The 12,836-nt window shown below is 40.4% G+C and overlaps 1 protein-coding gene across 9 annotated transcripts in view; it reads right to left on the bottom strand.

Moving 5' to 3' along the window:
• The window catches only part of diaph2 (diaphanous-related formin 2), a 361,962-nt gene that overhangs the window by 252,406 nt on the left and 96,720 nt on the right, over window positions 1–12,836 (bottom strand). For all 9 annotated transcript variants that reach the window (XM_079352006.1, XM_079352004.1, XM_079352007.1 and 6 more), the window contains 3 exons: window positions 3,534–3,608; window positions 3,337–3,406; window positions 2,282–2,418 (listed from right to left, as the gene is read on the bottom strand). In XM_079352006.1, coding sequence (XP_079208132.1) covers window positions 2,282–2,418; window positions 3,337–3,406; window positions 3,534–3,608 — 282 coding nt within the window. The remainder of the gene's footprint in view (window positions 1–2,281; window positions 2,419–3,336; window positions 3,407–3,533; window positions 3,609–12,836) is intronic.

Here is a 12,836-nt window from a genome sequence, read left to right as displayed (position 1 = left end):
CAAAGAAAAGAAAAAATCCAGATGACAAAGTAAAAGCGGGGGGGAATCATGTGTCTGACCAAAAGGAGCGTATGTGTGGAATAAGCCTGACACAGAGATAAATGGAGTGGCCGTGCTGTGTGATAGGGGTTACAAAGTCACAGACAAGCATGGGGAGCTGCATACTGAGGAGCTTTAAAGTCGGTTCGCAGAACGCTTCAGAACAGACGAGATAGATCTGCTTAACTTGTCTTGTTACCTTTTGATGCTGTCAGATGAAGAGGGTGTTGAACACGAGCCAGCGTAACAACATCGGTTGGCAGAGAGTTTGTTTTTTTTCCTCCCATTTTTTGGGGGAGATAGAAAAGTGACGCCTAAGCTCCTTTGGATGTCATTTCTACAGGATATGTACATTTTGATGCAGGGCTCTGATCACGGCAAAGATTGCCATGTTTACAGCATCCATTTTTTTTTTCTTTTCCCTTGAATACTTTGGAATAGAGTGAGAGTCAGTGTTTGCATGCAAACAGAAAGTCAGCTTGAGTGTAAAGCTGGTGACTGTGATAGGCTATATTTATAATCAAAATCCTTTATAATGGGGCTGCTGTGGGTCAGAGGTCAAGTCGGTCATCTTGATTCCTAGCTCCTGCAGCCACATGTCCGATGTGTCCTTGAGCAAGACACTAAACCCCAAGTTGCTCATGTGCTTCGTTAGCGGGGTGTGAATGTGAATGAATGGATCGGTTAATACCGAAAGGTTTACATCGCAGCCTCTTCCATCAGTGTGTGAATGACTTTACACAAAGAGAGCTTTGAAAACAAAGAATTCACATGTTCCAGAATAACTTTGAAATAAACACCTTTTAAGATGTGGAGCTGCACTAGGTTGTGCTACAGATTGTAGCGTTAGCATTGATGTTTTCATTCACCCAAACTGAGGGCGCAATGTCATCAGGTGATTTTGTAATTCTCAGTAGTTATTTTGGGGAAAAGTAGTTTTTTTGCAGAAAAAACTCTGCTTAGCCTTTAAAAACTAAATAAAAGGAATATTTTATAGGTGGTCCGAGGTGTGAGACACACTGCTGAACTCAACTTCTCCGACACAAACTGAAGGTTTGTTTATTTCCATGGCTGAATACAGAGTGACTTTGAAGTGCCATTGTTATTCTAGTCGGGCCCAGTGGGAAACAATAAAAACACTCCCTTAAATCCAATTTATAAACTGCCAGCCAGGTTGGTTGTCCCTGGACAAACTACACGGACTTCTTCCACACATTAGAGAGACTAAACCTCATCGTCTGACCATGTAAAGCGTACTGTCTGAGGTAATCTGTAGATATGCTCTCTGTGGGTAGACTCATGTGTGCATGAGGTCCAATCTCCACCCGAGTACAGAGAAACCCCCCAGTGGGAGAAGATTGGAGCAATAGTGATATTTCAGTGTTTACGAGGGGAAGCAGCCGTCTCCCTCCCTCATGCTGTTTCAGGAACATTACAAAGTGTGTAAACATGGCGGACGTGGACAATATCTCTTTCATCAGCGCATTTTCTTGGCAAGGATTTCTGAAATAGTGTTGTGCTGTTTCTGTATCAGCTGTGATTTAGAGAGAAAAACAGGGAAATGTGTCGCTCAACTTTGAATACTAAAAACGTCTCTGCAACTTGGATTGAAACAAAACACAGACGGGTTCATCCATGTTAATACATATTTGGTCACTGGTCTACTAACTAGCCAGAGTTGCTGCCCTGCTTACTGATGTGCTTTTATGTCTTTTAAGAAGTGATTTCATTGCAATATGAGTAATATGCAACAATGTTTCTGGATGAAATTGCTATTTGCTCCCCTGTTTTCATGTCGTAGCTGTTTAGTTTTTGTACTAGTTAATCAATTAATGCTACCGTTCAGGCAGTCTTTTTTTAACCTTGTCAAATTTTTCTACAGGTTCTACGTATACAAACTATCATATCGCACAAGCTATGTGGGAAACAAAACTGTTTATAATTTAAACTAACTTTTCAAAGTTTTACACTCTATCTCCTGGAGAAAGGAAACCGTCCACTGGCAGGCTTGCATAGTATCTGGATCTTTAAAGAAGCTTGCGTTTGTGCAGTTGTTTTGATTTTTCATTGTATTGTTATTAAAATGAATTTATTCTCACCCCTTCATTTACTGAGCAGTAGTGAAATTCTCTATACCAACAACTTATTACAGGCTATAGAGACATAATGGTACATGACGGATGAAAACAAATGAGCCAGGGCCCTGATGTATGTATGTGCGAACAAATGTGACACCACTCACATATTTTCCTCTCCAATGATACAGAAGGCCGAGAGGATTTTGACGATCTCCGTCATCATGTTGGTTTGTTTGGGGTCGATGGCTCGCGCCAGCAGCAACAGGCTACGCTCGTCTCCCAAGATCCTTTGCAGTCCATACTGTGAGACATGGAAGAGAGGAGGTAGCACAGGGAGAAGGTCCATCGGGTATAAATAATGAGAGCATTTGCATTCACGCAGAACCTTCAATTCAAGTAAGAATTATACAAAGAAGGAGTAATGTGCGTGGGTTATACTTAGCCTTAATTTGCTTTTAAGTAGGGACAACGAGGCCATGGGAGTAAATGGAGAGGATGATGAATTAATTCAATTCAGGACAGGACTATAGGGACAAATGCATATAGTGTCCTGTACTCTTTCTTCTCCACGCATCTTAAGAAATGACCACGTGTGGGGATTAATGCAGAGAAGCAATATATCAATAGTTCATCTATCCTTGAAATATGTGCCACTTTTTGAGAAATGAGCCAGACCTTCCTAAAACACGGTAATTAAAAGAGCCGAGACCGTGTGCTCGAAATGGTGAAATGAGCTTCACTTTACTGTCCCATTATCCCCGACTTGTCAGAGTCCACATTCAAAGAAGGTCTAGAATCCTGAATACCTGAGTTATTTTTAGAAACTCAGAAGTTTAATGGTGGACATAAGGTGGCAGTGGATCATTTCTCGAGATACGACCTTTTAGTCTGTACTTGAGAGGTTTGATTAAAATATCGGGGTTAAACACAGGGTTCATAACATGGAATGTGTTTACTCATTAGTTTATGGCGATGACTTTAGCATGTAACAGTATTCATATTCACACCGAAGTGTCACAGTTTGGTGCATTGCTGTCATACGACAAAAACGTCTGAGTGGATACAAGATGATACGGAAGAGCTAAAAGACCCACCTGCATCACCCAGAGGTGCTTATCATTTAGCTCATTTTTCTTTTCTTTTTTTTCAGTTGAACCATGATCCCGAAAGCATGACCCGATACTTGACCCGTTAGCTCCTATTATTGACTCATACCAACCTTATTGTTCATGAAGGCTTTCAAGCATTGGATAAGTTTATGCTGGATCCTTTTATCGATGCTTTCTTGCCTGTAAAAAAAAAAAAAGAAAATGAAAGAAAGAACAAAGAAAAGAAGCAAAAACAATAGTGTGATAATTGTGATCAACAGAAGCTGCGCCTTTCAGAAATGTGGCACTTTTTGATCAGATCACTTACTGTTTCTTGTCCAGCAGCTTCTCCAGAGCATCCAGGATAAGACCAAGACCTTCATGACCGAAGTTATTAACCCAACTAGAAAGAAAAAGAGATACAAAAGAGCCAGTTAGACAAACATTTATTGCTCTGCTGTTTTATTGGAAGCCATGTTGATTCACAGAGGGAAGCCAGCACGAACATTATCGTATTATCCTGAGAGCAAATCAGTCACTCAGGCTAATATCAGATGTTTTAACGCTCACTCAGATAAATTGACTGTTGTAGTTTTTAATTCCAAACAGAGCGCTGCAAAAACACACAGGCTAAAAAAAACTAAAAAAAACACCCCGCCCTCCCTGCTCATGAACACAGTCTGACTGTACACATCCACCAGCAAATGAACACACATACATCTTCACTACAGTTCCAATCACTTGGCAGTTTGTATCCAGCACCCGCCGCACCCCACCACAACCCACCACAACCCACCCAGTGAGCTGCTGTGTTCTCGTGCCAAAAGATTAAGCAATGCAAGAAAGATAACGCTGTAATCGATAATGGATCGCAGGAGATAATTGGCTATAAACCGCAGTGTATCAGGAGACGGCAAATGATCCAGTACAGATGAGCCCGTTTGTCTACGCTAGTGGAAGTGAGGGAGGCAGAGGCGGAGAGGGTGATGTGGTCACAGGCAGATTATGTCATTAGCATCACTTGTTTTCAGGCTCCTGACTGTCAATAAGGCAGAAAGCATGGGGCAATTTTCTGACATTAACAGGCCATAAGTCGATGATTTATCCCGTTCTTTTTGACAATGATTTGAAATAATAATGGCTTGAGTATTAAAGTCGTTTGTATTGACTCAGTGAGTCGGAAGAGACCCTCGATTGGGGACGGGATGCATTAGCTGGAGGCAGCTGGCAAAGTGAAGGTGAGGTATTTCTTTGATCAGTGTCTAAAAGGGAACACGCTGCAACCCACCTGCAACCATTCCTCAAATTTCAAAAGCAGACCACCAAACAAAAGTTGTTGAGTTTTAACGTATTTTGTGGCAGTGATCTGTTTTCTTTGCAAAATAAAAATCATCATAATGTTTTGTATTTATGAACATTAGTCCCCTTCCAGTGATCTGCATGTATTTGAAGCCATGCTGAGATAAAACAACAAAGTGGCTTGATTTTCATGCTGAGTAGCAACGCTGCTGAATGCATGTATGTGTGATACAGAAGTGGTAGGAGCAAATGTGAGTTCAGGAAAACAAAGAGAGTAAGAAGGCGACGTGGCTGAGGGAGCACATCTGAGGAAATCCAGACTCTTTGTTTATTCTGCCGAGTTGTATGCTGGTAATGCCAGACTTCTGGAAATGGAACCAATATTTGAGAGGAGAAATTCACTTGATTAAATGGCGTAACCGCAGTATGGGATCCTAGGAATGCTGTGAGAACTCAATAAAGGTGTGTGAGAAAAAAAAAAAAAATCAGCTTTTTATCTTTGCAGCGAGGACGAGTCGAGGCACCTAGTAATTATCGTGTCATGCTGCAAAATAAAAGCAATAAATGAAAAAGTTCTTCAACCTGCAATGCTGCTTTCATGGCATGATTCCCACACCTTTAAAATAGCCTGCAATTATGCTTTAGTACATGTGTAACCATTAACTAAAGTTTGCTGCTTTTGTTCTAAAGTAAAAAAAAAAAGAAAAGAAAAAAACAGTATCTGCATGTCTATTCATGTTCTAATTATGACTAACAGGAGAGGCTTGTGCAACAACACAGCCAGCTTAGAAACACAGTTTAATTTCGAACATTAGAGCTGTTACTGTGATAAACATCTTACCTAAAATGTATCACTGCTGGCATGCGTTTCACTTTGAAAAGAAAAAGTAATTCCTCGTTTCACATATTTTATTTTAATTCTCTCAACTCTATTTGAGGAGTAAATGTTAATCGTACCTTTTATGTAGCTCCTTAGTGCCACCAGAGTTGAAAATTAATAACATTTAAAAAGATAAGAAAGTCTCCATGAGGATTCTCATAACAATCCAAGTAGAGAAGAATGAATGGTTGTCATTGAAACATCTGAAAATATGACGAGTCTTTGAATATGTTTTTAGACTCTTTATACACAAAGATTAAAAAAAAAAAAAGACAGACCACTCAGGTGGTCGGAGAGTCAAAACGTTTTCTAAATGCTACATATTAGTTGAAGCTTTTCTTCACCCTGGAGAGGTAAAGCCAGAAAACTACCATTGGCCACTTTTTATATGACTTTGAAATTGTGTTGATTCCTGCAACACTGCATTCTTGTGATCGGGTAGGCCGAGTAAGTCTTGAAAATGAGTCCCCTGTCTTCAACCATTATATGTCATTAGAGAAAAAAAAATCTTGATTAAGTGAGAACAAACAAATACACTAATAAACAAAGTGGAAAAACAACTGTTCACAAAACAACTCAGGAGGCTTTAATAATAAATACCTTCAACTGAGAAGGTGCACTAATTAAAACAGAATGCAAATGAGAAACTTTGCAACAGATGTTTGTGGAATATGTCTGCTGTCTGCTCCGTGTTTACCTCCCGTCTAATAGTGTTGGAAGGAAGAGAGAAATAGACGTAAACGAAAGGAGGGACAGAGATTGTCGGTGCAGAAAATTTGTCATCAAAAATGTATGTGTTGCTGCAGGTTGCAACATAATGCGGTCCTCCTCAAGGTTTTTAAGGCACTAAATGTTTTGACTCCTCCCTGCACCCCACGCCGTCTATCATTTTCTGTCCCCTCACGTACACCCTCAGGCTCGCTGCAGCTTGCCTTCTAAAAGTCCCCAAAGTTACCACAAAGAAAATGAGATATGGTACTTCTAGAGTGCTTGTCCTGAGGCAATAAAGAATCCTATCTCTGTTCATCAGAGAAACTGCCTCAGTGGACAACAAGCTATTTCAACTCCAAACAGAGCAATGCAAATATTAACGCCAACTCTGCCAGGACGTCTACTTGAAGTCATAATCATGTCTAAGAAGCTGTAACAGGCTGATGGTCCACCTGTCTGTATCTACCTTTCACTTGTAACAAATATCCTGCGCTCTAACATTGAATGAGCTTTCATGTACAGTAGTTAGCACATGGACAATACTCATTCCAATTAGATAACCACTGTCGCTAACAAAGTAGATTGAGTGTCGAGGTGACTTTTTGGTCAAACATGACGTCTTTGTTACATCAGGACGATGCAGCAATCTAAAAGTAAAGGAACAAGAGGTCACAATTATTCCTTATCAGTCTCTTCTCCTAATATGAGCATCCCACAGCCAAGGATTTCATTAGGTTAAGGGGTGAACTTGCTCGTCTAATATTGATGGCTATAATCCTCCAGTAAAGTGCTACCAAATTGTGTTACTTTCTGCAATCATCTAAATCCTGCAGGCAAAATGAAAAATTCATGGTCAGTCTAAAAGGAAGCAATTGCATATTTTATCTTTTTTTGTTATTACTACTGGCTGGATGTAAGAATGTTGTAATAACTATTACGGCTGTAAAGTGCTTTGGATAATCTCACAATTTGGATATATCACATATTAATGAGATGTTTACGAGCGTCAAGAATGCATCCAATATTTAAATCTGATTTAAACGTAATAATGTTGTGGAATTCTGGAAAACTTAATGCAACAGGGTTTAAATGTCTTGCAGTGAGATGACCATCTGTCCTCCAGTCCGATGACATTCAGTCCCCGAAAGACTGAACTGACTTTCTGACTTGTGCCGCCACAACAGATGTAGTTATATGCATGAGCGAGTATTCATGCATGCATCCAATTACTATACAGCTTATCTTGTTCAGCGGTCGCTGGCGGAGTCTAGCTCATTTTGCATTTCTTGAAAGGCATGGAACCTTCCGGACGGGTGAAAGGTCCAACACAGGGCAGACAGATACAGAAGGAAAGATGTGTAGGGATGAGATTCAGAGGAAACCCAGAACATGTTCAGTTCACTCCAACAGATCTAATCAAACAGTTATCTGGCTTTAAGTTAATTTTGTAAAATTAAGTCACAGTGTGTGTCCCGCCTCTCACCCAATGACAGCTGGGATTGGCTCCAGCAGCCCCCTGTGACACTGAACAGGAGAGGTGGTGTAGATAATGGATGGATGAGCCACAATGGAACAAAAACTAACTGCATTTCTATTTGCAAGTGCACCCTTTGTCAGTCTCTACTAGCAGTATTTTCAAGTTACACAACCTTATGCTGCTGCCTTAAAACTACAGTGAAGTGTCTTTTTTTCTCAGATATGTTACTTCCTCCACCACACAATGGCAGTACTATGCAAATGTTTTGCCAGAATGGAGCGGTACTCGCCTCTGAAACTTGTGGCTTTCAAGGCTGTCTCAGTGTTTTTTTATTTATTTATTTTTTTTCTCAAAGGAATTCAGTTGGTTGCACTGATAGTACTGTAGGTTCCTGGAAGTGTGGACGGTATATCAAAGCAAGAAGTGTGGAGTGTGTGTAGGGTTCTGAAAATACTTGGCTGAGGAAATGTTGATACATAATAAAAAGATGACTGTGCATCAAAAGAAACAACAAAAAAACACACAGTCAGTGCTCGACACCGACAGACACAGTGAGAGGCCGACACTCTCTCCCTCTCTCTGTTTGACTGATCACTGTTCTCCTGTTTAGATGGCTTCTGTGCACATTGATTTCAGTCTATGGAGCAGTTTTGTTTTTCTCTCACGGCTAGGTGGGGAGCTGTGTTATTGAAAGCTGCTGTTGAAAGTGCAATAGCCTTCATATTGTATTACAGGCAACACCATACAACTGTCCCATTGTGGGAAGACTGACCTATTCGGTCCTACAGCGTTCCAATAGAGGCCCAAAGCTGTGTGCGACAAATAGCTCTGAACGTCATAGCATGAAACCAAGCACCACCAGCGTCTGCTTAGTGATCTTCCATGCTAAGCGCTGGGCTACATTACACTCTGATCAATTTAAAAGTCCGCTGAAATAACTTTAATGCTAAGGGCATATTAAATGACAGACATGAGATATCAAATACTTACTGTACTTTCCTTTTTAATGACAAAAATAAAAAAAGGATATTGAAAAGCTTCTAAAAAATGGGTATCTTTCTTAAGCCATGAAACTGATCTAAAACTAACCAGATATTTTTTCAGAATTGTGTGAAAGTTTGGGATCGTGCAATAGGGCTGGGGCAAAGAAACAGTTCTGAGGGTTGTCTTCAATTATGCTACTTTCCCTGAGAAGGAAGTATGTGATCTATATTTGAGCTGTGAGTATTTCCTCAAGGAAAGACCCCAAAGGTATATTTTTGGGTACAAGAGGAGTCTGGAGTACTGAGGTCATTACTACTTGTGATATAGTCTTCACTCAAGCACCAGCAGCAAATGTCAAAAAAAAATGTTGGCCTCCTCGAGGGTTGTTCATTGTCAACCAATGTGGCAATAAATAAATATCAGGAAGCAATGGGTTGCTCCCTTAGGCTTAGTTGTGTGGTACTGCTTTATGTAAAGAATTATCATGGCGACCTTTTTCTCATGTAAGAGTAAAAATGGATTGTGAGATCAACAAAAGCCATGAGTGCAGGATGATTGAGGGAAAGAACTAGCCGAGCAAAGGGCCAAAGCTTTGTGGTAATCAGCCAACCTTCATTCCAACCTTCACGTACAGTCAGGGTATATGGCTAGTGGCCTTAAATGACTCAGCTGATACAAGCAGCTGAAATGGGTTTCCTGTGTAGAGTGGCTGGGCTCAGCCTTCACCATAAGGTTAGATCGGGTAAGCTCTGAGTACAGCCACTGCTTCTTCACATCAAAAGGAGCAAGCTGGGTTGGACTGGACACTGATTAAGACACCTCCTGGCTACTTCTTTGGAGGTGTTGGACAAACCAAATTGGTATGAAACCCAAAACTAGCGAAAGACAAATGTAATCCGGCCTGTGAATGAATCTGAATTGAAGAATTAAAATGAAACATTGATAGAGGTTTTAAACCAGGCCAACACTGTCAAAAAGGCTGCACGTGAAAAGTTTGAACTGCCTAAAAATAAATAACTTATTTAGCTGTTTTTTGGACCCTTCCCACTGAGTCTAACAGACGCTCTGTGTACCCTTCATTTTTCACACGCCTAGAGCCAAAGTCATTGACCTGTGATGTCCTTGAAAGAGAACAGAGAGCAGCTGAGATCCTTCACATGTAACTCCAGGTAACATGCACTCTTTCCATTCAAGCGACAGGCGCTGAGTCATTCCACTGAGCTGCCCCTGATAGTATCTGAGGCAACTCTCCTACCAACACACTTCTGAAATAAACAGAATCACTGCAAGGAATGCCTGATTTTCAGATATTGATTGTGCACATTTAATGTACAAAAAAACAACTTATATCAAAAAATGAATAATATACACAAAGTGGTTTGACTACAACTGATGTTCCATGATAAGCTTTTTATTATTTTTCAACTTCTCAAACCACCTCAAAGGGAAAGGAGCTGTTCTGATAAATGATGGACTGATAAATAATTCAACTAACAGAAGGAATTCTACAGTCTCAGGATATGCGTCTTGTAAGCAATGTGCTTCACTCAGCTTCAATCAGAACTTTGGCTTTAATGCAAAAAACTCAAATCAACGAGGCATATACATTGTTGTTGTTTGTTTTGGGGGGGTTTTTTGCGTTGGGACAAAAATGCATGTCCCAATGCATGCAGCTGCTGTACGTTCAAGGATGTGCACCAACTCAACAAAGACCTCCACAGTGAGCAACTGAATGTGGGGGATAAGGGAGCACAGGTTTCTATCTGAATTGAATCAAGTGCAAACAGCTAAGTGCAGACAGCTCACAGCACAACAATTTCCCCAGTCACTTTGAAATGACCCCCCCCGCAGAGTGCAAAACACTGCTGAAATGTCTAATTATTCCCGGGACAACACAGAGGATTTCTAGACAACAGCCCTCTCTGCTAGTCAGACGTAAGGAGAAGCCAGTAGTAATGCTTGCAGATTGCAGCCTGATTAGATCAATTCCTGTAATTGTTAGGTAAACAGTAAATCCGTGAGTGTTGTGGAAAAATGAGAAAGGCTGTGATGAGATGTATCAACACATTCCTCTGCTGTCTGCGGGAATGGGTTCCATCCTTCGAGGAAGAAAGGAAATTGCAGTGGCAAGCACTTCTTTGAAAGAACGGTTTTGTGTTTTTCAAAGCCATAAAGTTGCCATTTTTCAAGCTTTTTTTTTGCTGTCACCTTGTAGGGTAGACATATAAAACCCTGCGAGAAGTGTCGATGTGCAACTTCTAGATCGTGTGTGAATGTTAGTGCTATTATTTGGTATCTTCTGGTTTGGACAGCTCTGCAACTATCCACAAGATGAAGAAAAGTTCACTGTATTAAGCCCAAAAAATAAAATTGTTAGTAATAGTTCTGTTGTAGTATTTATTTGGTTTTGACAACAAAATACATACACCAAGCTGGAGGGTGTAAATACATGTTGTCCATCAAAAGAATCCTTTTGTCAAACATAAATACATTTCAAATTTAAAAACCCACATTTCTAACATGATGTGTGTCTCACTTTGTATCGCATTGGGGCCGTAACAGATATCTTGGAGGTTAACAGATGGTGTCATAAAATGAAATAGGCATCACTCTTAAAATATGCCCAGACACTGGGGACATTTATGTCTCCAAAATCACTTTCGCTGCCTCTGAGGAAGAAGGGCGAACTCTGAAGTCAGCCGCAAGGGTAAAAACTAGTTAACTCGCTCATTTCTGACTGCTCGTCACGTCTCTCCAAGACAGTGTCATAACAATTGTGCCAAATTTTACAGTCAATAAAACTCCTTGAAAGCTATAAAATGAGAATAATTATGCCATCCAGAGAAGTAAAAGAAAAAAATAAGATTGAATACCCTAATGAGTGAAATCCTTCTGTTACTTGGAAAGAAAAGGGAAAAAAAAAAAAAACCGCAAAAGGGACCCGAGAATGCTTTGAGAACGGACATTTTCTGAATCTTTATGTTCCCTGTCTTGTGACAGATGCACTTTTACAGAGGCCTGGATGGTGACACTGGTCTGTGATAAGACTGGAAGTCTAGAGAGTAGAGTCCCCCAGCAAAGTGCAAACACTATTACCTCAGTGGAAAGCTTCTGCTCCTGCTCACTTCTTTGCTGTGGCAACAGCCAGAGCGTATTTCATGGCCTTGACAGGTTAGATTTCTGGAGATGTGGCGTCTCTGCACATCCCTTCCTGGAGGATGTTAAATCTTGATCGTTATGGTAGGAAATGAAATTGCTATTTTTTCCATTACTCTACAAAGTGATGGGATGAGAAGAAATGTTGCTTGATCTAGACATTTCAAAGGCATCAAAGTGTCCTTAGGTATCCTGTCACATCTGAACCCAACTAAGGACATCTGAATATTTTTTGATACATTTGAAATTTTTCAAAATTTGACACGAAGTCTGATAGAGCTGAGACGCCATAGAGCACAACACAGCGAACACAGAGGATCAATTACGGATGATTCACTGAGATAGGGAGCTATTGCCACGTGAAAACGAACCGACTTGAAACATTTATTAATCTCTGTGAAGAAATCTGTGTCAGAGTTGGCACATTGATGTGTACTGCACCCAAAACTTTAGGGAGCTCAATCAAGAGTCACTGATCACACTTTGTGCCGATGCCAAACAAGATTTTTGGCCGATGCTGTCGAGGAGGGTTTATACAGTCTGAGAGTCGTTCAGACGATAATTGTTGAAACAGTCACAATGACAAAGGGGCAGATGGGTAAGCTTCTTTGAGATGGTGTTGATTGTCTGTTGCAAAGAGTGGGCAGAAGAAGAAGAAAAAGAAGAAAAAGAAGGAGGACTAGTCAGGGATACAGAACGAGTAATTTCCATCAATTAAAAAAAAAAAAAAAAAAAACGTGTCGAGGGAGAAGCTTTTTCTGACACCTTTTAATTGTCTTGGATTTGAAGTCGCATATACAAAATGTAACGTAGGCTACTAGTACTAATAAAAATAATTTGACTTTGTCTTTCAAGTATGATAACTCTGTAGCTTCACTGTGTTGTAATAATCCTGTCTGAACAGAGAAGAGTCTATTTGACTGCAAGAATCAAATAATACCTGTAGATAATAGGATAAGGGAATATGACTTCTTTGCTCAATCGTTATATTAGAGCTCTAACTCCGTTCTTGGCAGAAATAGCAGGGCTTCTCAGTGTGCTGTTCAATGCTTTATCAAGCTGGGCATCCGGACAGACAGTCAATAGGACGAGCAGCTTCATGTTAGGAGGCATAGTAACTTCAA

This window comes from Symphodus melops (assembly GCF_947650265.1).
Source record: "Symphodus melops genome assembly, chromosome: 9".
Lineage (NCBI taxonomy): Eukaryota > Metazoa > Chordata > Actinopteri > Labriformes > Labridae > Symphodus > Symphodus melops.
Note: the sequence above shows the minus strand (reverse complement) of the source record. Positions and strands in the feature narration are given on the sequence as shown.